The sequence below is a fragment of the Palaemon carinicauda genome, chromosome 7 (assembly GCF_036898095.1).
Source record: "Palaemon carinicauda isolate YSFRI2023 chromosome 7, ASM3689809v2, whole genome shotgun sequence".
Lineage (NCBI taxonomy): Eukaryota > Metazoa > Arthropoda > Malacostraca > Decapoda > Palaemonidae > Palaemon > Palaemon carinicauda.
The window spans coordinates 54,086,222-54,113,523 of record NC_090731.1 but is presented as its reverse complement, the minus strand read 5'-3'; the positions used below and the strand labels follow the sequence as shown (position 1 = coordinate 54,113,523).

At 42.0% G+C, this 27,302-nt stretch overlaps 1 protein-coding gene across 1 annotated transcript in view; it reads right to left on the bottom strand.

Moving 5' to 3' along the window:
- The window catches only part of LOC137643923 (phosphatidylserine lipase ABHD16A), a 413,125-nt gene that overhangs the window by 350,947 nt on the left and 34,876 nt on the right, over positions 1-27,302 (bottom strand). The window contains exon 2 of the mRNA XM_068376687.1: positions 4,329-4,469. Within this exon, the coding sequence (XP_068232788.1) occupies positions 4,329-4,445 (117 nt within the window). The 5' untranslated portion in view covers positions 4,446-4,469. The remainder of the gene's footprint in view (positions 1-4,328; positions 4,470-27,302) is intronic.

Genomic DNA, 27,302 nt, shown 5'->3' with positions numbered 1-27,302 from the left:
TTTCACCACTCTTCCTCCTCAGAGCGAAAACTCTATTCGGGGTGAAGATTGCCATGTGTGGTATCAAGAAATACATCCCCTGATATTATGCGATATCCTTAAGAGTTATTTCAAGAATACTCGTGCCAGGAGTTAGAATTCTGGAGACCTGTGGTCAATTCTCTGGGAGTATCACTGTAGCCAAATATCCCTTAGAAAGCTGCCTAAAGGAACCTTCCATCAGGACGACATGGATGAGCCCAAAAAAGAGGCAAGGTTGAGATGTCAGTCTCATGAAAAAAAAGATGAGTGCTTGAGTCACAGCCCCAACAAGTTTATAAAAATGTATGGGATATTTTTTTCAAATTTCATTATGTTAAAACTTCACAAATAAATCACAGATATATTCTTACCTGAATAAATAGTCTTATGCGTTGATACTCCCAAGTAAGGGATGTTTGAAAGAAAAGGAAATATTTTTTTCAACTCTCCTACACACTTATGCTGAGAATAACTGTGGATTATGACAAAAAAGTTAGCAGTCAAGCCACTACTAGGGTCAAAGAGAAAGTATCCAGTGATCTGTAAGTGCAGTCTTCTAAATATTTTGCAGTGAAAGTGGTTTGTCTCTTCCAAACACCAGCTCTAAAGACTTGAGATACTGGGTGCTTCTTGCGAAACGCTATGGTTACGGCAGCACCAAATATGTCATGAGCTTTTGGAGGGGCCTCAGTGGAAGAAGTATGTCTTCACATGACCAGAAGGATATGATATTTATGTTAATTCCCTTTTTGCTTCGACTTGTACTTACAAACAAAATAGGGATGGACAGTCGTAAGGTAAAAAGTTTTTTTAAGGTAATGACGAACTGGCTTACAAAAAGTAAGACTGTCCGGCTCATCATTTATCTCCTTGATCACTGAGGAGTCACACCTATTACTATATCTTTAATTGATGGATTTTGGGTCTTGGCAATAAATTCTGGAACAAAAGATGGTTACACATCTTTCCACCCTCTGGAGTGTGAAACAAGATAAGATAGGCCATGTAACTAGACATCCCCCACTGGTAATAATATGTAAATATGGTTGGTCTCTAGGGCATTGTCCTGCTTGATAGGGCAATGTCACTGTCCCTTGCCTCTCCTATTCGTGAGCGGCTTTAAACCTTAAAGGTAAAAGGAAGACCTCAATCTGAATCTGAACCTTTGTGAAGAGGTTCATAAGGTGCCATTTTAAGGGACCTCAGAACCTTAATCCTACTCTAAGGAGGAGTTTGAATTCTTGAAGTAGGTAAGACTGCTAAAATCTCTTCATCAATACTCAAAGTTTCCATGAGGAGGAGAGATCAATTCCCTTCCGTTTGAAAGTCTGGCCGAAGGTTGAGCAATAGATTTTCATTGCGGTGACTGAGAGAAGTTTCTCCTTCCATAGGAAAGCTAAAAAGTCAGCAATCGGTGGAATAGTGTCCTTGAGTTGAGCAATATCCCTTTTATGATGCCAAATGCAGAAACGTGACCATTTTCCTTAGCAGACAGCTTCAGGGGACTTGTGGAGGTAACCTAAAAATGGCTTTACAGTCGGTCTTGAAAAGCCTCTTTTTGGAGGTGGTGCTGAATAACTTCCAGCTGTGAAGAGATAAGCAGTGAGATAACTGCTTTGTGAAACTTTTTCATGTGTGGCTGATGAAGAAAGTTTGGCGACTGGAAGTTCCCTTGGAACTTTTACGAGAAGATCTAAAAGATCTGGGTACCACTCTACACAAGGACACCTTGGCGTGACTAGCGTTATTCTTAGGTTTTCTGATGACCTGAATTTGTTCAGCATCTGACAGATCAGGTAGAATGGGGGAAAGGCATAAACGTCCATTCAGTCCCATGGATGTTGGCATGCATCCTCCATCATCACAGCTGGGTCTAGAACTGGCAAACAATGCATGGGAGTTTGCTGTTCAGATAAGTGGCAAGCAAATCTATAATAGGGAAACCCCACTAAGTCAAGAGACTCATTGCTACTTGAGGATTTAAAGACTATTCTGAACCAACTATCATCCTTTGTCAACTCAAATTGTCTCCTATTAGGTTCCTCTTCCCTAGAATGAACCATGCTGAAAGGTGAACAAAATTTATTTGGGCCCAATGAGCTCCCACTACTAACTGCATTAGAGGATGGGATTCATAGCCCCCATGTTTGTTGATATAACTACCGTCGTGTTTTCGCACATCAACACTACCGAGTAACCTTCAAATCGAGGTAATTTATATGGAAGGACTCGTCTCCCTGTGAGCATGTGCCCGACATTTGTTTCTTCCTTAGATGGGCTCTCCACCCTTGGTCAGAAGTATCTGGAAAAAGAAGAAACTCCAGAGTAGGAACTTGAAGGGGAGCTCTGGCTATCAGATTTTTATCCTTTAGCCACTAAGAGAGGTCTGTTTTCACATCTCGAGGGATCTTCAAAAGAGCTGATGGGGGATCTGATATCTGCGAACACTGTCTCTTTAGTGCCCATTGTAAAGAATGAAGATGCATTCTCTTGAAGTGTACTAGTTTCTCTAAGCAGGAAAGATGGCCCAGGAGCTTCTGCCATGAGTGAGCTGAAAGGAAAATTAATTCCGGAAAGGGAACTACAACCTGTCTGAGTCTCTGGATCTTGTCTCAAGATAAGGTACATGTAGACAGGTTTAATTCTGGTCCATAGGAACCGAAAAGTCCACAACAGTGTTCTCTTTAAATAAAACTGAAGAGCCCTCAATGCACACAAAGCATATCCTCGATGGATTCTAGGTTTGGGACATGAACTTGGGCACAAACTTAACAAGAGACCTCCTTCCAACACTCAGCATGGGTTACTACATATGAGCGACCATGCAACTCGCCTACTCTCCTCGCCAATGTTAAGGCTAGTGCAGACAGTTTTGAGTGTCAGATTTCTGTTGAAAGATCTCATATGTTCATCAAAAGGGTATTTTTATTATTGCTATCATTATTACTACAACCCTATTTGGAAAAGAAGGATGCTATGAGCCCAAGGGCTACAACAGGGAAAATAGCCCAATGAGGAAAGGAAATAAGGAAAATACAAGAGAAGTAATTAACAATTAAAATCAAATGTTTTAAGAACAGTAACATTGAAATAAATCCTTCATATAAACTATATAAACTTAAAAAAACAAGAAGAGAAATGAAACAGAACAGCGTGCCAGAGTGTACTCTCAAGTAAGAGAGCTCTGACCCAAGACAGTGAAAGACCATGGTACAGAGGCTATAGCACTATCCAAGACCTGAGAACAATGATTGATTTTGGAGTGTCCTTCTCCAAGAGGAGCTGCTTTCCATAGCTAAAGAATTTCTTCTACCCTTACCAAGAGGAAAGTAGCCACCAAACTAATAAATTGCATTAGTTAACCCCTTGAGCGATTAAGAATTATTTGGTTATCTCAGTGTTGCCAGGTGTTTGAGGACAGAGGTGAATATGTAAAGAATAGGCCAGACTAATTGGTGTATGTGTAGGCAAAAGGAAAATGAGATATAACCAGAGAAAAGAATCCAATGTAGTACTGTCTGGCCAGTCAAAGGACCCAAACTCTAGTGGTAATAACTCAATGGGTGGCTGGTGTATAAGAGCCTAGTGAACAAGGCTTAGTTGAGGTCAAAACTTTTCAAAGCCCCTCATGACCATAGATAACTCCTATCAGACGGAGATGCATTTTAACTTCTGGTGAAAAACCACACTCAAGGCTGACCATAGCCTTTTACACTCCTGACTGAGCAGTGCTTCTCTTGGTGAAGGAAGACAAGTTAGTCCTTGATCTGCAATAGAGATACTCCAACTAGAGCAACAGCAATCGCATATGGCCCATTCACCCTAGTAGAAAACAGCAGAAGACCATCACATGTATCTAGACTTCTGTGCAGTGCCTCACAAAATGTCTTCCTTTCAGAGGAAGTGCTGGATAGTCTCCAACACTGAAGTGCAAGTGTCTTCATGGAATATTGGTAGCTCTGAAGGTCTGGCTGACAGAGAAGGGTTGTCATTTTGGGTACTTTTCTCAAAACCAGTTGAAACAAAAATGAGTTTCCGACAGGAAAGGGGGTGGGGCTCCTTGACCCAAACCCTCACCAGTTGAATAATTGTTCATTTTCCCACTTTAACAACCGCCTCTCCAAAACAATTTCCCTAATTATACAACAAAGGTTTGTATGACACATAGGAACAAAACATATGAAACCATATACAATTCCTCAAGAAACTTTCCACCAAGATTAGTCCTCATAATAATTGGTTAAAAAATTATTGCTACTAATATCTGTAGCCAAATTAGTTTAATTTTTAAAATAATATTGTATTACCATAATTTCTTCGTTCGGTCTTGGAGTCGATTGTGCTTCCCTCAAGATATTCATGAAAGATAAATATGTAGGGTTCAAGCACCTTCCAACCCCTCTGAACATGATGGCTACTATCATGAGCAGTCCAAGGCCTGTGCCATACTGGAAATGCAAAACAGTATTCAATTATAAAATTATAACAATCCTTAACACAAAATAAAAACTTGATTAGCCAGCATTCATGTAAAGTAATCAGAAGATGAATATCATGACAAAGTATTATGGAAAGTTCTTCTTAGCAATACGAGTAAATCCAAAGAAAAGTAAATACTTTTGTATACAAATAACATGCAAACCACTGTTCTAAGATAGAATCTTGGATCAATGGTTAAGGACTTAATGATAATGTTTTGTTTTTTTAATAGGAGAAGAATGCCAAAAATACACATTAAAAATTATTTTGTATATTTCCCATCTATAGAAACCAGAGTCCTTTAAAATAAGGAATATCTTCAGCGGAGAAGGAACATGGATTGAATTCATAAATTAGGTAGTTAACTTCTGATGATGTGCACTGACGAGTAACACCACTTACCTGTCTGCTATAGACTTCACTTTTGACCTTCAGCTCAGAATTGAGAAGGGTGGTTGAGTTGGGAAATTTAACTTTGAAAGACTCGGGTTCGTATAGCTATGGGTCGGATATCCCACTGCTGTATAACTGAATTGGTGGTTCTTTTTCTTCCCTGGAAGTGTCAGTCTACCTGGTCCCATATAGGAGCAAAGATGTGACTCTTGCAACCAGCTCACTGTCTTTCATAGGAATGAGAAGACTGATAGGATCTGGCCTGTACATGGGAACATGTACTTGGTCAAAAGAAGAAACCCGTCCCCCAAAGTGGAAATCAGTTTGGAATAATATACCTGTATGATGATTAATGGGTTGGTATATATTTCCCCCTCTCCACCTTGTAAAGGGAGGATGGGGGAGAAACTTTTTTAGCAATATGACAAATTCGTAGATAATTTGTATTTTTCCTAATTATACAAACCTTAGCTATTTAATAGGGGTATTACTTTCGACGTAGCTGAAATGACGAGCCATTAATTTTTAATGAGGGTTAACTACCCACACCCCGCTAACTTTAGCGGGGGTAGGGAGGGTAGCTTGCTACCCCTCCCCCTCTCACACCTGTGATTGAGCTCACTTTGCTTAGAGGGAGGACTTCAAGGGGGGATAGAGCTAGTGGGAAAGTTTGGTTAAATAGCTAAGGTTTGTATAGTTAGGAAAAATATATATTATCTATGAATTTGTCATTTGTTCCGTAACTGGAATACAAACCACGCTATTTAATAGGGGTAACTCACCCATTAGGGAGGGTGGATGTCCCAGCCAGTCTGGCTTTTTGGCTTTGCCCGGGGGCTCTATATCTGAGTGTTAGCACTCAAGAAATAGGGAGCCCCTGCACCTCGCTAAAACCTTGCTACGCAAGGTCTGTGGCCTACGCAAGCTGTGTGTGAAGGTATGTAAAAATGTGACTCGTCCTAGAAAGTTGTTCCGCGATTCTTTAAATGGAAAACTTATATCCTAGGACTTTCCCAATACCACCTCGTCAGGGTATGGGGACGTAACAGTATTAATCTTAATACTAGGAACACAAGGAAGCATGGTTTACCTGCAGTGGTTTGATGTCAGCTATGTAGAGAACCCAGGATGCTGCTTTCCCCAAGAAAGGGGAGAATGAAGAAAAGAATAAGAGCCAGTCAAACCTTTTCATTCATGCAGACTAAAACCGGGTAACAATGCCTTCAACCTTCTGCTACTTGTCTAATAAGGAGCTTGAGGTTTTGAACCAGCTATTGTGCAGCTACCACAGGACCGATAGAAAAAGTATCGAGTCTCCTGTGGGTTACGTCTTGCAGGAAGTGGGATGTAAACGTGGTCTGTCTTTTCCACGCCACAGCTTGAAGAACCTGCGTCACTGAAAAATTTCTTTTGAAGGCCAGGGACGTAGTTATGCCCCTGACATCATGTGCTCTGGGGCGACGTGTTGGAGGAGGGTCTGGATTCAGTGCCAAGTCAATGACACTGCGAATGCATGCAGAGATGGTGTTCTTGGTAACCCTCCTCTTAGTCCTTCCTGTGCTGACGAATAGTGCTGGCACACGAGGACGGGCTGCGGCTATTCTCTTGAGTTACAGCCTCAAGCTCCACACTGGGCATAGTAAGAGATGGTTTGGGTCATCTGTTACAGTAAGGAGACTGGAAATCCGGAAGGAGTTGAATCGAGGATCCGCTACTCCCGAGTTCTGAGTCTTAGCAATAAACTCAGGGACGAAGCTGAATGTTACCTCTCCCCATCCCCTTGAATGGGCGATGTCATACAAGAGACCATGAAGTTCACTGACCCGCTTGGCTGACGCCAAAGCTAGCAGGAACACCGTCTTCCAAGTTAGGTGGCGATCTGATGCCTGGCATAATGGTTCAAAGGGAGGTCTCTTAAGAGACCTGAGAACTCGAACCACGTTCCATGGGGGGAGGTCTCACTTCCGACTGGGGGCATGTAAGTTCATAACTCCGTATGAATAGAGAAAGTTCTAGCGATGAAAAAATGTTCATTCCTTTCAGTCTAAAGGCCAAACTTAAGGCTGAGCGATAGCCTTTCACTGCCGAGACTGAGAGGCGCATTTCTTCACGCAAATACACAAGGAACTCCGCTATTGCTGGAATAGTGGCATCGAGTGGAGAGATACCCCTTCTACGACACCAACCCCAAAAGACTTTCCACTTTGCCTGGTAGACTGCTGCTGATGACTTCCGCAGATGTCCAGACATCCTGATCGCAACTTGTTGCGAAAATCCTCTCTCTGAGAGGAGATGCTGGAGAGTCTCCAGGTGTAAAGTCGTAGTGAAGCTACGGCTTTGTCAAAGATGTTGGCATGTAGTTATTTGAGTACATTGTGTCGCAGAGGGAGTTGTCTTGGAGGCTCCGTTAGGAGTTGCAGAAGGACCAGGAACCATCATGCGTGATTCCATAGCAGAGCTAGAAGGGTCATTGAAAGATTGACTGATGTTCTGGTCTTGTTGAGTACTCTCCTCATCAGACAGAACGGGGGAAAAGTGTAAACGTTGATGTTGTCCCACCGTTGTGGAAAGCATCTTGCCAGAGAGCCTTGGGGTCTGGGACTGGGGAACAGTACAGCGGGAGCCTGAAGTTCAGGGCCGCTGTGAAGAGGACCAAAGTCGGAGAACCCCACAAAGTCAGGACTTTGTTAGCTACTAGATGATCCAAAGACCACTCGGTACTCACTATCTGAGATGCTCTGCTCAGATTGTAGGCGAGCACATTCCTCTTGCCTGGAATGAAGCGTGCCAATAGTGGTATCGAGTGGATTTCGGCCCATCTCAGTATCTCTACTGCTAGATGGGATAGCTGTTGCGAAAAAGTACCTCCTTGCTTGTTGATGTAGGCCACTACTGTGGTGTTGTCGATCATCACCACCACAGAGTGACTTGTCAGGTACTGTTGGAACTGTTAAAGGGCTAGAAAGACAGCCTTCATCTCTAGGAGATTTATGTGGAGGTACTTTTCTGGCTCTGACCAGAGGCCTGAGGTCGTGGTGCAGCACGAGGGGCCCCCACCCTTTTTTTTGAAGCGTCTGAAAACAGCATCAAATCCGGGGGGAGGACGAGAAGATCCACTCCCTTTCGTAGTTTCTCGTCTGCCAACCACCACTGGAGATCCGTCGGTTCAGCAGCTCCCATGGAGATCTGGATGTCCGGGGATTCGTAAGCGTGATTCCACCGGGACTTGAGTCGCCACTGGAGGGATCTCATCCTGAGGCGACCAATTGGGAAGTAGACGGGCCAGCGATTAAAGGTGACCGAGGAGACGTAACCATGATTAGGCTGGAAGTTCTTCTCGTCTGAGAAAAGGTCTTACGACCTTCCTTAGCCTTGCTATCCTGTCGTCTGATGGGAAGGCTTTGTGGACAGTGGTGTCTATAATCATGCTTAAGTATACCAGTCTTTGAGTGGGAATCAGGGAGGACTTCTCGAGATTCACCAAGATCCCCAGATCTTGGCAAAGTCTCAGAAGTTTGTCTCCGTGTTGAAGATGGGTTGACATCGAGTCTGCTAGGATTAACCAGTCGTCCAGATAACGGAGGAGACGGATGCCAATCCTGTGTGCCCAAGATGATACTAGAGTGAACACTGGCGAAGACTTGTGCTGTGGAAAGACCGAAGCACAGCACCTTGAAATGACAAATTCGTAGATAATTTGTATTTTTCCTAACTACAGTATACAAACCTTAGCTATTTACAAGGGGTAATTACTTCGCATAGCTGAATGACGAGCCATAAAAGTTTTAACGAGGGTTTACTACCTCGCCGCTAGTTAGCGGGAGGGTAGGGAAGGGGTAGCTAGCTACCCCCACAACCCTCACACACACCGGTGAATGCTTCACTTTGCTTAGAGGTAGGACTTATCCCGGGGGACAAGGCCGGCGGGCACATATGTGTAAATAGCTAAGGTTTGTATAGTTAGGAAAAATACAAATTATCTACAAATTTGTCATTTGTTCCGTAACTGAAATACAAACCATGCTATTTACATGGGGGTGACTCAACCCTTAGGAAGGGCGGTAAGTCCCCTGCCATACTGGCTTTGGCTTGCCCGGGGACCCCAGATTCGAGTGTGTAAGCACTCAAGAAATAAGGGGTCCCTGCTTCTCGCTGGCAGCTGTGAAACTGCTGCGGCCTACATAAGCTGTGTGTGAAGGTGAGAAGTGACTCGTCCTAGGAAGTTGACCTGGAGTTCTTCAGATCGAAATCTAGGCTAGGACTCTCCCAATACCACCTCGTCAGGGTATGGGGACATGACAGTATTACATTTAATACTAGGAACACAAGGGAGCATGGCTTACCTGCAGAGGTTCGAGGTCAGCTGTGCAGAGAACCCAGGATGCTGCTTTCTCCAAGGGAGGAGAGGATTAAGAAAAGAATAATGGCCTGACAGATCTTTTCATTCACGCAGACTAAAACCAAGTAACAATGCCCTCAACCTTCTGCTACTTGTCCATTAAGGAGCCTGAGGTTAGACCAGCTGTTGTGCAGCCACTACAGGGCCGATAGAGAACGGATTGAACCTCCTGTATGTCACGTCTCGCAGGTAGTGGGCCGTGAAGGTGGTCTGACGCTTCCACACCCCAGCTTGAAGGACCTGCGTCACTGAATAATTCTTCTTGAAGGCCAGGGACGTAGCTATGCCCCTGACATCATGCGGTCTAGGGCGACGTGACGGAGGAGGGTCAGGATTCAAGGCCAGATGTATCACCTTGCGAATCCAGACCGAGATGGTATTCCTGGTGACCCTCCTCTTCGTCCTTCCGGTGCTCACGAACAGGGCTCGCACCTGGGGAAGAACTGCAGCTGTTCTTTTAAGATACAACCTCAGACTCCTCACTGGGCACAGTAGGAAATGGTCTGGGTCATCTGTTACAGAACGGAGACTCGAAACCTGGAAAGAGTCGAACCTAAGGTGCGGCACTCCCGGATTCTGAGAATGGCAACAAACTCAGGGACGAACCTGAATGTTACCTCCCCCCATCCCCTTGAATGGGCGATGTTGTACGAGAGACCATATAGCTCACTGACTCGCTTGGCCAAGGCCAAAGCTAGCAGGAAAACCGTCTTCCAGGTAAGGTGGCAATCAGAAGCCTGGTGTAATGGTTCGTAGGGAGGTCTCTTCAGAGACCTGAAAACTCGAACCACATTCCATGGAGGAGGTCTCACTTCCGACTGAGGGCAGGTAAGTTCATAACTCCGTATGAGAAGGGAAAGTTCCAGCGAGGAAGAAATGTCCATTCCTTTGAGCCTGAAGGCAAGACTTAAGGCTGAGCGATAGCCTTCCACTGCCGAGACTGAAAGGCGCATTTCCTCCCGCAAATACACGAAGAACTCCGCTATTGCTTGAATAGTGGCATCGAGGGGAGAGATACCCTTTCCACGACACCAACCACAGAAGACTCGCCACTTCGCCTGGTAGACCCCTGCGGATGACCTGCGCAGGTGTCCAGACATCCTATTCGCAACTTGTTGCGAAAATCCTCTCTCAGCGAGGAGATGCTGGATAGTCTCCAGGCATGAAGTCGAAGCAAAGCTACGGCTTTGTGGAAGATGTTGGCGTGTGGTTGTTTGAGTAGCTCGTGACGTGGAGGGAGTTCTCTCGGGGGCTCCGTCAGGAGTTGCAGTGTGGAGGATTAATTTTATTTTAATTTATTTTTTTTGTTTGCCAAATCAAGAGAGAGAGAGAGAGAGAGAGAGAGAGAGAGAGAGAGAGAGAGAGAGAGAGAGAGAGAGAGAGAGAGAGAGAGAAAGAGAGTGTGAGTGTGTGTGTGTTTATTTAAGTTTTGTCAGAGAGAGAGAGAGAGAGAGAGAGAGAGAGAGAGAGAAAGTGTTTACAGTATTGGCTTTAGTTTTGTCACAGAGAGAGAGAGAGAGAGAGAGAGAGAGAGAGAGAGAGAGAGAGAGAGAGAGAGAGAGAGAGAGAGAGAGAGAGAGAGAGTTGTTTTAGTATTGTTAAATCGAGACATTTTATTTGCTTTAGCTTTGTCATTAGAGAGAGAGAGAGAGAGAGAGAGAGAGAGAGAGAGAGAGAGAGAGAGAGAGAGAGAGAGAGAGAGTGAGTGAGTGAGTGTTTATTTACTTAAGTTTTGTCAAACCGCAAGAGAGAGGAAGTGTTTATTTGCATAGTTTTGTGAGAGAGAGAGAGAGAGAGAGAGAGAAAAATTTAATTTGCTTTAGTTTTGCTAGATCGCGCGTGCGCGAGAGAGTATGTGCGTTTGTGTGTGCGTGTTTTGTGTGTCCGCGGTGCACGCCGAAGAACAAGGGTAGTTTGCGAATGATTGGTGGTTGTTGGAAAGATTGTCGGTATATTTGAAGTTGTTTGTTTACATTTTTTTAGCTAGGATAGGGCGGTGATGAATGTCTTGGGCGAAAGCATTGGATCTCGGACTGTGGAAGGAGTCGGTTGTCATTTTTTTTGTTCTTCGGAAGCCGGCTGTTTAGTGTTTTTTTATATTCTGAGTAAGTACTGTTTTATTTATTTTTGTTAGGCGCGTTCATGAGTGATAGAAAGTTTAGTATTTATCTTTGATTATAGTGCGATAGTTTAGTTAGTTAAGAGTTTTCGTAAGCGTTTTTTTTCTTTTTTATTGCAGGCCGTAATTCCTCTTTTGGATTCCTTTATACTCCTTGGAGTTTTAGTTTGGCCTGGAAGGTGGTGTTTGCCAGCCGTGTGTATTAGATTGTATATGAATAGCTTGATGATGACGACCCGGACCGGACAATGAATGTAGGAATAGACTGCTGAAATACAGAATTTTTGAACGTTGATGACCTGGCTATAAAATACGGATTTCTCTAACGACAATTGATGACGACGACCACCGCATAAGATTGCACGGTCGAATTGGCCGTACGATAGTGTTGGCCAGTGCCAGTAGGCTACAACTGCGCAAGGACTGTTGCGTGTGAACCAAGAGGTTTTCTTGGTTTGCCATTACATTTTTCGTGTGTTGCAGAATATGATTGGTGTTTAGTATTAAGTAATTCATTTAGTCTTAAGTGTGATTTTGGTACTGTGCGTGGACTAACGGTGTTGGGTATATTAAAGGGATATTGTTTTTTTTTTTCGATTGTTGGCGTTCTCGGTACCCTCACGCACGGATATATACAGCAAATTTTGTGGTTTTTTTGTCTATTGAATTTATGATAAATTGTGATTGTTCCTGGTTTATGACATATGGTGGATGGTTTGGTGATACGTGATTTGTTTTAGTGTTAAGTCAGTTTAATGATTTGTGTTCTGTTTTTGGTTGCGTTAATATAGTTTTAAGGCTATGTTTTGTTTTCATTTTCCTTCTGTCCAAGAGTCTAGTTTAAAATAAAGTAAGGGGAAAGTTTGTGTTGTGGGATATTTTGGAAGTAGAGTGATCAAAGGTGTGGGGGTTTGTTTTTGTTGACATCCCGCTACATAAATTTGGCGCCCGAACAGGGACGACTGTTGAAGGTGGGATTGAAACTGGACTGTTGGACAAGGGTAAATAGGTTTGGGAATTACTTAAAATATTAATGGTATTGAAATGGAGTTAATGGAAGAACAGTTGCATATTTTAAAGGAGGAATTGCGGTTGTCTAATGAGCGAGAGGAGAGGTTGTTGTTGGAGAATGCGAGGTTAAGTAGTGAGAATGAGGAGATGCAAAGGAAACTTAGGGAACTTCAGGGAACTGTAGAGAGAGTGGAAGAGGGTGTTGAGATGAGGATGCGAGAAAATGAGAAACGAATGGAAGCTATGATAGGGCAAGTAATGGGGATGATGAAAACTGTTATAGGTGAAGGTGCAGTCGGAGGAGTGGCTTCTGCTTCTGGTAACGGGTTGATTGTGGAAGAGGATAGGGTAAGTGATAATGGGGACGGTAGTGATAGTGATATTGAAAGTAAAGGGCCTAGACATAGTAAGATTGGAACGAAGGGTGATAGGAAGAAGGAGAAGAAAGGTAAAGATAATGTGAAGAAAGAAAAGAAGAAAGGTCAGGGTGTGAGTGAGGATGATCATGATTGGGTGAAGGTGGTAAGTAAGAAAAAGGGTAAGAAGGGGACAGTTAAAGATAGGACTTTGAGTGTAGAACTAGATTCATTGTATTCAAATGAAGAAGAAGGCAACAAGAAGGGAGTAGACAGTGAAGATAGTAGTGAGAATGAAGTAGAGGAAGTTTGTAAGACGGTGTTTATGAGAGAGGTTCCTAGGTGTGAAAGTTTTAATGAACATAGCAGTAGGGATGTATATGACTTCTTTAGGGAATATGAAAAGTTTTGTCAGGCTAAGTATGGGGATAGTAAGAGAGTTTGGGCTAGGGAGTTGGGAGAATTTTTGTCAGGATATTTGTTGACGATGTATGGGGTGATAATGAGTGTAGGAGAGGTCGAGTATGAAAGTGTAAAGAAGAGGATAATTGAACAGGTTAAACGTATGAAAGGTAGTGTTAGGTATAAGCGAAAAAATGATTTCAATGAAGCACGAATGAAGGTGGGTGAAGCAATCTCGATGTATGTATGTCGGTTAGAAACATTGGCTAGAAAGAAGTATGGGGACGAAGGAATAAATGAAAATAAGGAACTAATGAAGAAGTTTTTGGGTACAGTACCAGAGAGTGTGTGTGAGTTTATTAATTTGAAACGGAAGGAGAAAATGAGATGGACTAGAGAGAGATTGACTTGGGATGATATTTTAGAGATAGTTGAGGATTACGAGTTGGATAGGTGTATGAAAGAAAGTAAATCTGTGAGTGTAAGAACTGGAATGGAGGAATGTGTGCCAGAATTTGGTAGTTTTAGAGATGCTGTTATGAGAGGGCCAATGAGGGCAGCTGATAGTGTAATAGATAGAAGTGTTAGGGTGAGTAATGTAGGTATACCCATGCCGAGAAATGACGGGTTTAGACAGGGAAATCAAGTTTGGAGAGATAGAAGTGCTAGTACGCAGCAAGTTAGGTTAGGTAGTGGTATCCGTGAAGAGAGGTGTTATAGGTGTGGGAAGGTAGGACATAAAAAGAACGAGTGTAGATGGGCATTAGGAGCATGTTTCGGGTGTGGAGAGACAGGGCATCGTATTAGCGACTGTAAGAAAGAAAAAGTGGTTAAGTGTTATCGGTGTGGTATGACTGGGCACATAGCGAGTGGATGCCGTAGTAATCGTATGAATGTAATTTGTGGTAATTGTGGTAAGGATGGTCATTATGCTAGAATGTGCAAGGAGCCGCGGGGTAAGTGTACTGAATGTGGTGCAGATGGGCATGTAGCTAGAATTTGTAGAAAGAAGGGATCAAGTCAGCCAGGATGTTCGGGAAACTAATTAATCAGAGGGTTCAGCTGGGTGAGTCCTCGTGTGTGTGGGGAGTGAATGTGATGCATGTTCGTGAGGGTTTATTGCACGAAGATGTGATGGGAGAAAGAGCACATGATTGCATGAGTGTGAAAATGATTTTTAATGGTGTAGAATTGGTTGGTTTGATTGATACTGGTTGTGGTGTCAATTCAATGTTTAGGAATACATATGATAAGGTAAAAGAGGTTTGTGAATTTCAGGGATGTAAGGGTGAAGTAAAAGGTATTGGTAATTTGCGTATGCATGTGCAAGGAAAGTTGCGGGAAAATGTTATGATTGGGGGGCTGATGATGGAAGATAATGATTTTTACGTGGTCGAGGGAGCGAATGAGAAATATGACGTACTGCTTGGGTATAAATTTCTGAAAAATGTTATTTTGATTATAAAATAAATTTTTGAATATACTTACCCGCTGAATATATAGCTGCAACTCTGTTGCTCGACAGACAACTCTACGGAAAAACTCGCCAGCGATCGCTACACAGGTTGCGGGTGTGCCCAACAGCGCCATCTGTCGACCAGATACCCAGCTCTCATGTAAACAAAGACTCAATTTTCTCCTCGTCCCACTGCGTCTCTATTGGGGAGGAAGGGAGGGTCATTTAATTTATATTCACCGGGTAAGTATATTCAAAAATTTATTTTATAATCAAAATAACATTTTTCAATATTTAACTTAGCCGGTGAATATATAGCTGATTCACACCCAGGATGGTGGGTGGAGACCAGTAATATATGTTTACACTTTTATGAGCTAAGAGTTTTTTATTTCATTTTAGAAGTTATCGAAATAACAAAAACAAAATAAATAGGTACCTGGTAAGGAAGTCGACTTGAACAATTACTCTGCCTTTTAAGTACGTCTTCCTTACGGAGCCTCGCGATCCTCTTAGGATGCTGATCGACCCCTAGGATCTGAAGTATCAAGGGTTGCAACCCATACAACAGGACCTCATCAAACCCCTAATCTAGGCGCTCTCAAGAAATGACTTTGACCACCCGCCAAATCAACCAGGATGCGAAAGGCTTCTTAGCCTTCCGGACAACCCATAAAAAAACAACACTTCAAGAGACAGATTAAAAGGATAAGGAATTAGGGAATTGTAGTGGTTGAGCCCTCACCCACTACTGCACTCGCTGCTACGAATGGTCCCAGTGTGTAGCAGTTAGTGTAAAGAGACTGGACATCTTTCAAGTAAAATGACGCGAACACTGACTTGCTTCTCCAATAGGTTGCGTCCATTATACTTTGCAGAGATATATTTTGCTTAAAGGCCACGGAAGTTGTTACAGCTCTAACTTCGTGCGTCTTCACCTTAAGCAAAGTTCGGTCTTCCTCACTCAGATGTGAATGAGCTTCTCATATTAACAATCTGATAAAGTCTGACCAAGCATTCTTTGACATAGGCAAGGATGGATTCTTAACTGAACACCATAAAGCTTCAGATTGGCCTCGTAAAGGTTTAGTACGCTTTAAATAGAACTTAAGAGCTCTAACAGGGCATAAGACTCTTTCTAGTTCATTGCCTACGATCTCCGATAAGCTGGGGATATCGAAAGATTTAGGCCAAGGCCGAGAAGGCAGCTCATTTTTTGGCTAGAAAACCAAGTTGCAGCGAACAAGTGGCTTTTTCTGACGAAAATCCGATGTTCTTGCTGAAGGCATGAATCTCACTGACTCTTTTAGCCGAGCTAAGCATACCAGGAAAAGAGTCTTAAGAGTGAGATCTTTCAGGGAGGCTGATTGTAACGGCTCCAACCTGTCTGACATGAAGAATCTTAGTACCACGTCTAAATTCCATCCAGGGGTAGCCAAACGACGCTCCTTGGTGGTCTCAAAAGACTTAAGGAGGTCTTGCAGATCTTTATGTTTGGAAAGATCTAAGCCTCTATGCCGGAAGACCGATGCCAACATGCTTTTGTAGCCCTTGATAGTGGGAGCTGAAAGGGATCGTCCTTTTCTCAGGTATAAGAGAAAAACAGCTATTTGAGCTACAGAGGTACTGGTCGAGGATACAGAAACTGACTTGCACCAGTCTCGGAAGACTTCCCACTTCGATTGGTAGACTCTAATGGAAGACGCTCTCCTTGCTCTAGCAATCGCACTGGCTGCTTCCTTCGAAAAGCCTCTAGCTCTCGAGAGTCTTTCGATAGTCTGAAGGCAGTCAGACGAAGAGCGTGGAGGCTTTGGAGTACCTTCTTTACGTGTGGCTGACGTAGAAGGTCTACCCTTAGAGGAAGACTACTGGGAACGTCTACTAACCATCGCAGTATCTCGGTGAACCATTCTCTCACGGGCCAGAGGGAAGCAACTAACGTCAACCTTGTCCCTTCGTGAGAGGCGAACTTCTGCAGTACCTTGTTGACAATCTTGAACGGTGGGAATGCGTAGAGATCCAGATGTGACCAATCTAGGAGGAAAGCATCTATATGTATTGCTGCTGGGTCCAGGACTGGAGAGCAATAGATTGGAAGCCTCTTGGTCAGCGAGGTTGCAAAGAGATCTATGGATGGTTTACCCTAAGTGGCCCAAAGTCTCTTGCACACATCCTTGTGGAGGGTCCATTCGGTTGGAATTACTTGCCCTTTCCGACTGAGACAATCTGCTATGACGTTCAAGTCGCCTTGGATGAACCTCGTTACTAGGGAGATGTCTTGACCTTTTGACCAGATGAGCAGGTCCCTTGCGATCTCGTACAACGTCAGTGAGTGGGTACCTCCTTGTTTGGAGATGTACGCCAAGGCTGTGGTGTTGTCCGAGTTAACTTCCACCACTTTGCCTCGAAGGAGAGACTTGAAGCTTTTCAAGGCCAGATGTACTGCCAACAGCTCCTTGCAGTTGATATGCATGCTCCTCTGACTCGAGTTCCACAGTCCTGAGCATTCCCGACCGTCTAGTGTCGCGCCCCAGCCCACGTCCGATGCGTCCGAGAAGAGAACGTGGTTGGGAGTCTGAACAGCCAGGGGAAGACCCTCTCTTAGGTTGATATTGTCCTTCCACCAAGTCAGACAAGACTTTATCTTTTCGGAAACCGGGATCGAGACCGCTTCTAGCGTCTTGTCCTTTTTCCAGTGAAAAGCTAGATGGTAAGAAGAGGACGGAGGTGTAGTCTTCCTAGAGACACAAATTGTTCCACGGATGACAGCGTCCCTACCAGACTCATCCAGAGCCTGACTGAGCAGCGTTCCTTCTTCAGCATCTTCTGGATGGATAGCAGGGCTTGATCTATTCTGAGGGCTGATCGTCTTGTTGTTCAGCAACGTCCTCATCAGAGGGTTCCTCATCCGAAAACTGATGAGGAAACGGCAACGGAGTGGGCAACGTCTGGCTCGCTGAGTCCGGTCGCACTGGTGCATGCGTGACGGAGCCGGACGCAACATCATGGAACTGCTGCACAGTCTGTGAACTGTCAACAACCATGGGTGCGCGAGGAAGCACAGCGTCAACCCGAGACTGTCTAGACCGTCTGGGTTGTGCAGTCAACACTCTACCGGGTTGCTGAGGTTGACGCACTGCGTCAAAACAAGTTACCTCTGCTGGTTGTTGAACGTCCTGAACGTCAACAACCACCTCCGAGCGTCGCTTAACGTCAACGTGCGGCTGGCAACCCACACTGGGTCGCATCGGTGGAGGAACCACCTCAACTGGCAGACGCGAGTAGGTTACCTCAGCGTCAACAGGGCGCACAACCGACCGGTTGGAAGGTTGTTGGCCAGAAGGTTCGGTAGCAACCTTCTCCGCATTAGAGTCCTCTATCAAGAACGCAAGCTTGGACTGCATGTCTTGCAGCAAAGCCCATTTAGGGTCTACGGGAGCAGGTGCGGCCACAGACGGGGTTAGCGACTGAGGCGGTACCGCTTTCCATCCCTGAAAGCCTTGTTTATGCATGACATAATTGTACAGCAAAACTTCAAAGGCTCGATAACAGCTGTGAAGTTGGATTGTAAAAAACTTGGAGCGTCTCCTGGCCAGGCGCCAGAGAGAGTCTACGAGATTTGAGAAGTCTATCTGGGCAGAGGCATGAACTCCCAAGCCGAGAACTTCTCTCGTGTCATATCAGACTCTCGCTCTATAAGCCAGTTTAAAAGAAGGGAAAGCAAAGGCTGTATCCCCCAAACTCCTCCTGGTGAAAAACCAGTCGCCTAGCCAACGTAAAGCTCTCTAGGAGAGCGAGAGAGCACTAGCTTAAAAACAACGGCATCGAAGTAGCTAGGCCTAGTGTAAGCTCTGACGTTTAGGCGAACGAGGAGCAGCAGTTACAAAAAGATCCGAACAAAGATCCTTAAAAAAAATCATCATGATTTAATTAAAGTCCATAGGGGGCTAAGCAGCTTTAGGCTCCTCTCCATCTGACAGAGTCCTCAAGGGAATATCAGTAGGAGGGGGAGCAGCAACTTCCTCATCTACAGGAACCTTGTCCGATAAAAGCTGAGTCTCAAGCAAGGGAGAGACCTACCGTGGTGGCAATGCTTTACAAGCAGAGTCCACATTCACTGGTGCATTAGTAGCGGACCAGAACGCAACGTCATGTAACTGCTTGACAGTCTGTGAACTGTCAACAACTGAACTGTCAACCACAACAGGTGCGTGAGAACGCACAGCGTCCACTCGAGACTGCTTTGACTGCCTAGACTGAGCAGTCAAAACAACTCTAGAATGCGGAGGTTGACGCACAGCGTCAAAACAAGTCAACTCCGATTGTAAGTGAACGTCTTGAACGTCAACAGGAGCATCAGCAAGTGGCCTAACGTCCAAATGCGGCTGAAAAACCACACGAGACCGCATCGAGTGTGGTTCTAAACAACCTGACTGACGTGACTTAGCTACGCCAACGTCAACAGTAAGCACAAAGGAACGTTAGGTTGGCTGAAAGCCAGGATATCGATGAGATAAACGGCTAGACTCAACGGACTAATCGGCAGAATAGTCTTCCATAAGGGAGGCAAGCATATACTGCATGTCTTGCCATACAACCCATTAAGGATCAACGGAAATGGTTGTGGTAAGAGACGAGGGTAACGTCTGTGACCGCAACGCTTTGCCAACAAAAAAGACTCTCGGAGTCTGTGTTACGCTTTTGTTAGGCGGCGAGCAGTTATCCGATGACTGCATAGGGTCAAAGCTATCCTAATGGCTGTAACCAGGACGCTGGACCTGTCCTGAAAGGACTGACTTTCGCTTAAGGGCTTCGAAACCTTGTGACAGGTTTCTTATGCGAAAAGCCTTCGGATGACGAGGAGAAACAACGTCTCTCTCGTCTTATGGTAGGGGAGATCTTGGTAAGATACACCCGATACCATAGAGGGAAAACGTCTGTTCGTTGATCAAGGCCTCTCGAACCCATAAGTCGTTTGACATTACTTCTCCCCTGGGCTTGGGAGCATGCAAGAGGTCCCGGACTAGGTGAACGACAGGCACGAACAGACGAACCCTCGGACGCAACACTGTAACACTTTGCGCATATCACTTTATCACTTCGATTTTCTGTTTTGCACTTATTTCACTGAAATCGAAACTTTTACTGATTTCTACCTGAAACACGCAATTCTACCCTTCATTAAAAGGTAGTAATTGCGAAATCAGTCGTATAATGCAAGCTCATTAATACCAGCAAAAAACAGAAAACATATTTTAAGATAAAAAAATCAGTGGCTGGGAAAGAGACTAAACACTAGTTCCTATAAACTACGTTTTCAATCTCTCACCGCACATAACCTGGGGACGAGAATAAAAAACTAAAAACGTTTTATCCTTCCTCCCCGTACAGAGACTAGGGACGAGAGTAACTCGAGAACAACGTTACCCGCTTGAACGGAACGTTTTCTCTCCTCTCTCTCCCTCCGTCTCTATCTCTCTCTCTCTTTCTCTCTTGATTTCGCACCTAAGAGAAGAGCCCAATTATATTTCGTCAAAAAAACATGTTATTTGACTAATGGAAAAAACTGAAAGGTTTTTCAATTAAAAAGTTCCTTTAAAATAGAATTTAAAACATTTAAGCTAAGAAAGAATGAACAAAACGTCAGAATCGATTTACTCTTACTGCAAAGTGAAACCGTGATACACTCTCTCTCTATCGTAACGATAGAGCGCATGTTGAACGTCCTGAACGTCAAAACTACGTAGCATAAATAAACTAAACGTTAGTTCATCTTTGAAAACAGTACGAAGACTATCAAAGAAATTCTTTCATAAAATATTACATTTAAAAAGTTTTAAATCCTTAGCTCTTTAAAAGCTAATTACGATATAAAGGTCTCAACGTTGATTAACTTCGGTTTCCAAGTTAGGACCGCCTACTCTCAGGAAAGGTCGCATATAAACAAAACATTAAAATTTATTTTTATATGTTTATAATAAATGGAAAGTTAATCGAAGAGGCCTAATAAAGGCGGAGAGATATAAAATATATAGAGGAAAATCTATAAATAATTTATAACGTGATAAGATAATTACTAAAAGCCTAAACACACTTCCGTCTAAGGGAAGGGTCGGCCATTTAAAAGTGAAAGAAAGTCCATACTCTCTTTGTCACCATAATTAAATCTATCCAAAACGAGTTCAAGATTGAAGATGAAGATAAAACACCTGCATTGCGAAAGGTCAAAACTAGAATATAGTACTTCACCAATTAGATGTGAAAAACTCCAGTTTAGCAACAGCGAGTGAAGTACGTCTTGTCGACACCTCGACAGAGAGAAAATTGAGTCTTTGTTTACATGAGAGCTGGGTATCTGGTCGACAGATGGCGCTGTTGGGCACACCCGCAACCTGTGTAGCGATCGCTGGCGAGTTTTTCCGTAGAGTTGTCTGTCGAGCAACAGAGTTGCAGCTATATATTCACCGGCTAAGTTAAATATTGAAAAAATGTGGTATGATTGTACATCCAAGTGTGAATATGATAGAAATAAAGGTTAAAGGTAATATATGTGGGGAATTTTATTTAAAGGAAGATGGCAGAGTGAGTACGAAGGTGTGGAAGGGAGTGCCGTTGGTAGCAAAGGAAAGTGTAAAGTTATCGGGTAAAAAAGGTGAGGTTATTAGTGTAAAAGTTGCATGGCCGAGCAGTCTGGGAATTTCAAATAGTGACGAGGATGAATATGTAGTGGAAGGTATGGAAGCAGGTAATTTGGTGAAAACGAGTGCGTATATATATGATGGTGTTATGCATATGCAGGAACCCCAGGTGTATGTAAGGTTGTTGCCGAGTGTTAGGAGGAAGAGAGTACGTGGAATACGTGAGGGCGATTGCATGGGATGTATGTATACACTGATCAATGTAGAGGATGGAAGATATGTTAAGGCGAGACAGGTAAAGGCTGGTAAGGTAAAGAACTATGACGATTGGGATTACGATACGTTGAAAGGAAGAATTAAGTTAGATGAGAGTATAAGTGAGGTCGAAAGGGAACGATTGCTTAAGATGTTATGGGATAAGCGGAGAGTTATGAGTCTCGGTGACGATGATTGTGGGGGGTCAGACCTGCCAGAATTTAAAATAGTTCTCAGTGATGATACCCCCATATATCAGCGTCCCAGGCATTTTTCTCCGCCTATTGCCAAGGAGATAGAGGAGCAGTGTCAGGAATTAGAGCGTATGGGTGTAATAGAAAGGAGTGAGAGTGCCTGGAATAGCCCTATTGTCCCTGTACGAAAGCCTGATGGAAGTTTACGCATGTGTATTGATTATAGGAAGGTGAATGAGGTGACTGGTAAAGAACGTTTTCCAATGAATGTGGTGTCTGATTGTGTTTATAAGATGCATGGAATGAAAGTTTTTACTAAATTAGATTTGGTGCGAGGCTATTATCAGATGCCTCTGGCAGAGGGGAGCAGGCCCATTACCGCATTTTCAAGTACTAATTGTCACTTTCAATTTAAAAGGTTGAGTTTTGGTCTTGCTAATGCGCCTGCTGCCTTCCAAAGAGCGATGAATGTTGTATTGGCTGGTTTCGATCGACAGAAGGTGACTGTTTTTATAGATGATATTCTGATTGCGAGCGAGACTGTTGAGGAACATATGCGGTTGCTTGAGGCAGTGTTGAGGCGGTTAATTGAAGTTGGTGTGAAAATTAAGCTTGAGAAGTGTACGTGGTTGTCCAGGGAGGAGGAATTTCTTGGGCATGTAGTGGGTGAATCTGGTATAAGAAAGAATGACAAGTTTGTGAATAAGGTGCGAGAATTTCCACGTCCCCGGACTGTGCGTGAGTTGCGAGGTTTTCTTGGTTTGGTTGAGTTTGGTCGCAAGTTTGTTAGAGATTGTTCAGGTATAGGGAAGCCTTTGAATGAATGGACGGGTAAAAGGAATAGTACAAAATTAAAATGGGATGATCGGATGATAGAAGCGTTTGAAAGGTTGAAGGAAGAGGCCGCGAAAGACGTCACTTTGGCATTTCCAGACTACAGTGAAAATGCGAATATGCTAGAGTTGTATACGGATGCGAGTGGGGTTAGTATGGGTGGTTGTTTAGTTCAAATGCAGAGAGTAAATGGAGAAGAGCAATTGAGAGTAATAGCGTATGTTAGTAAAGCGTTTAATAAAGCTGAGCGTAAGTATTCGACGATTGACAGGGAATTGGCTGCAATACGATTTTGTGTGAAAGCATTGAAAGTATTTTTGTATGGTGTAAAATTCATTGTGCTTACTGACCATCAGCCCCTAGTGTATATGATAAGGAAAGTGTGTGTGAATGCAAGGGTTGCTAGGACCATACAGGATTTGAATGAATTTGATTTTAGGTTAGAATATGTACCGGGAAATAAGAATGTGATAGCGAATGCGATGTCTTGGATGCATGGGAGGATGGAAGATAAAGAGAGTAATCAGAATTCTGAAAGGTTGCCTGAAGGTTTAGTTGTGGAGCAGATTTGTGAAGGGCAAGATATGGTATATAAGTGTATCCTAATGGGTTTAAGTAAGTTGGTACAAGAGGGTTTAAATACGGAAATACCAGGTAGCGTAAGTGAGCTTAAAAGAAGGGTGATGAATGAAGTGTCAAAAGTAATGGTATATGAGGAGGAGAGTAGTGTACTAGAAGGGGAAGTATTATCTAAGATATTAATGGTGGTAAGTATGTTGTATGGTGTAACTGTGTATTTGTATTTGGATGGAATCGACCGATGGAATATAGGGCATGTAAGGAGAATGATAGGGAATATATCTTGAGGATGCAATGTAATGAGGAATGTTGCAAATTGTTGAGTGAGAAGGATAATGGTGAAAGTGACCTTAACCTAAGATATGACTGTATAGAGGATAGTGAATATGATGATGAACATATTGGTGAAGTGAGCGACAGAATTGAAAGGAGAGTAAATGTATGCATGCATGGTGTAAAAGGAAGGATGATGACATATGTGAATATTAATGAGAATGAATATTGTAATTTAATTGATACGGGTGCTCAGGTGTCATTAGTAAATGAGTCGGTTATCAGGGAAATTGAGAGGTACAATTGGGAAGTGAAAAGACAGTGTACGAGTGTGAGAATTCATGGAATAGGTCAGGGAAGTTTACTTGTTTGGGAAGAAGTGAGGTTGAAGGTGAAATTAGGGAGTATGGAAGTGGAACATAATTTTATTGTGATGGGAGAGAATGAAATGCCTAGTTGTTTTTTGATGGGAATAGATTTTTTGAGGTTGCACCATGTGTCAGTTGATGTTGGTAAGGGTTTGCTTTCAAAGAATGGCTGTAAGGTAATAGTAATTGAGGATAATAGTGTATTCATGGCGAGTTTTGTTGGCATGATTGATATTGCAAAGAGTGAAGAGGTGGAAGAAATGCAAGGTGAATGTTTCGAAATAAATAGGTTACGTGAATGTATTTTAAGGGGACCGTCCGCCATTTTTTTTTCCTAATGATCCAAATTACACAATTTCTATATATGTTTTAGACACATACGTACAGTAGGGTCCCGAATTACACGTGTTCTAATTACGCGATTCCTCAATTACGCGATCGATAGTTTTTAAAAATTAATTTTCCTGTATTTGCGAGGAGCATTCTAAATCCGAGAGTCAAGCACCGCGAAGCGTAGGAAATCTATTGTTTTCTTAATTGTATTGGGGGGGGGGGTGATGGCTCCCCAATGTCTGAGTAGGGGAGGGGGAGAATGTGAGAGAAAGATTTCAGTTCAAACATTTTAAGACTAGTTTTGGATGAAAAATGTTAAGGTTTGCCCATCTGTTGTGTGAACTTGTCACTAGGCCTAGCCTAACTGTCCAACACCTATATGTATAATATTCCATATTTGTACTAATTAATTTTTATACTTACGTTGTGATTATGGTGAAAAATCCTTATTCATTAAACTTTAAATTAAAAACCATCAAAATAAAGACTATTTTATATCATGCTACTGCCAAACATGTCACCACAACCAAACCCATTACTTTGTTTAGTACGTTCCATCGCCGATCATAACGAACTCGCTAACCAATTTTAACATCTGTCTATAGGTTAACTTTTGCGGCAAAAGATATCTTACCAGGTACTATGTAATAATAATGTTGTTTTATTTATCCTTAGAAAATCAAAATATATGAAATATGAGCAATTTTGTTTCGTGTTGTTTTTTTTTTTTCCTAAAAAAACGCCTTCTTAAAAGGAAAACTTTTTTTTTTACGTTTCATCGTCGATCATAAACGCATTTACTCCTGAAAGTGATATTGAAGAGCTTTTACTAAAGATGTTATTATAAATAAAGATTATAAATAGGTGGTAAAATATCTATAATTAAAGTGTAGCAGCATCAAGAAATGTTGGGGTTCGCCCTTTACATAAGAATGTACTGTACATTGGATTAGACAGAACGTAGAAAAAATCAATTAGGGAAAAATCGGTATTCGATATCCTCTTCATCAGCATCGTCAATCTGGCTTTTTATTTTTTTTATTCTCAGTCGCTAACTAGTTATCGCACTGCCAAGATCTGCACACATTCCGATAATTCACATTTGAAGGTTTTCTGGGAGAGGATGGATAGAGAAAATACCGAACTAAATAAAATGTTTTTTTAACCTGTTAAGCGTCACCCACGTGATAAACCGTTCACCACGATCTACTCGGTACCGCCTTCAACTGTATATTCCGTTCATGACTTTAATTGCCTTTTACAAGCCGTCAGTCTCGTGATGTTACTTTACTCGTATAGTAAGTATAGGATCACCACTTGGCAACACTCTCAGCATATGGGGACTGTGAATAGAAACTTATATGATGTCTGGCAACTATTTTTCTGAAGGTAGCTTGATGTTACAAAACTCTGGTTTGAACTGGTTTCCTATCAGTGCGCTCGGGCGTTCATGCATAAGTGGTTATTTGTTGTTCCTTTTGTAATGAAAGGTCTAAAGAGGAAGGTTATTTCTTTAGATGAAATAAATGATATTCTTGTTGTGGAATTTGATAATGATAACCTGTTTGATAATGAGAGCACTAGTTCTGAATCCTCCAGTGATGAGTATATTGAAGAAACAAAGTTTTCTTTCGATGTCGAAAGCGAAAATGACTTCTCATTACCGAATGACTGGACAACGAAATTTCACAAAACTATAAAGGGAAAGGAAAACGCCGGAGAGAGAGAGAGAGAGAGAGAGAGAGAGAGAGAGAGAGAGAGAGAGAGAGAGAGAGAGAGAGAGAATAAAGTGGATAAATAATGTACAAATGTATGACGAACATATTTGAAAACTATACAGGAAACGATATGAAGAGAGAGAGAGAGAGAGAGAGAGAGAGAGAGAGAGAGAGAGAGAGAGAGAGAGAGAGAGAGAGAGACCTATCCCTTTCCTTTTGTTGCTTATCCAGGCGTAAGATTTACGATTGAAGATAAAAAGAACCCATTAGAATATTCAGTATCATGTAGCCATTTGAAATTAATAATAGTAGTATTATTTGTTTTTTTTTTTACTCAACCATTTAATTAATATCCCTACTTTTACCTACAATTACGAATTATAAGCATAAAGAAATTATATTAACTTTGAAAAATTATCATTAGTGAAATGACCGCTCAGGGCAAAAAAAAGCGTGATTATCGTACAGCAGCCTAGTGTACACTTGCGCCTACTGGCCGTGTTTACGTGTGGGAGTGTCATCATGGATATTACAGTACTATACTGTAATTTTTAACTATTGCTAGATACGTACTGTATCAAACCTTGAAAACCCTTTTTTGTTTTTTGTATCTATAGGAAATAATTCTACATCATTCGGAAAATACTGAAAACAGTAAGCTATGCATAGTACAGTAGTAAATACTACAGTCATAGAAAATTATCAAAACTTTAACAACTTTTTATTGTTTTATTTATCCATAAAAGAAATTTTGTACAGTATTTTATAAAAAAAAATCTATAAGAAGGATTTCTTACAGTATTGTTAAGATAAAAGCTACAGTATATATATATATATATATATATCTATATATATATATATATATATATATATTATATATATATATATATATATATATATATATATATATATATATATATAATATATGTTTTATATATAATATATATATATATATATATATATATATATATATATATATATATATATATATAATATATATTATATATATATATATATATACATACATACATACATACACACACACAGTGTATATACAGTATATATATATAGCTAGAAAGCTAGAAATGGAGTGAAAAAAAAATTGACGGGTAGGTTGCTGTTTGCCGCCATGATGTGTTTCGAAATATACGAATTTCCAATTACACGAGGCCTTTCATCGACCAAATTCTCGCATAATTCGGACCCTACTGTATAATACCTTCATCATATAAAACTTTCAAGTCATTTGATCAAAAAACTTTTGGATTTATGAGCAAAAATCATGATTTTAAAAAAATATTTAGGTACATTTTTCCCACTACTATAATACCAATTGTATTGAAACTTATACCACAAAAACTACTCTAACAACCGAACAATTCTGTCAGACAGAATTTTGATTTTCCTTTCTGTTTTTTTTTTAATGATTTTTTTTTTTTCCTCGTCTAGACGGAAAATAATCGTGAAAAAAAAT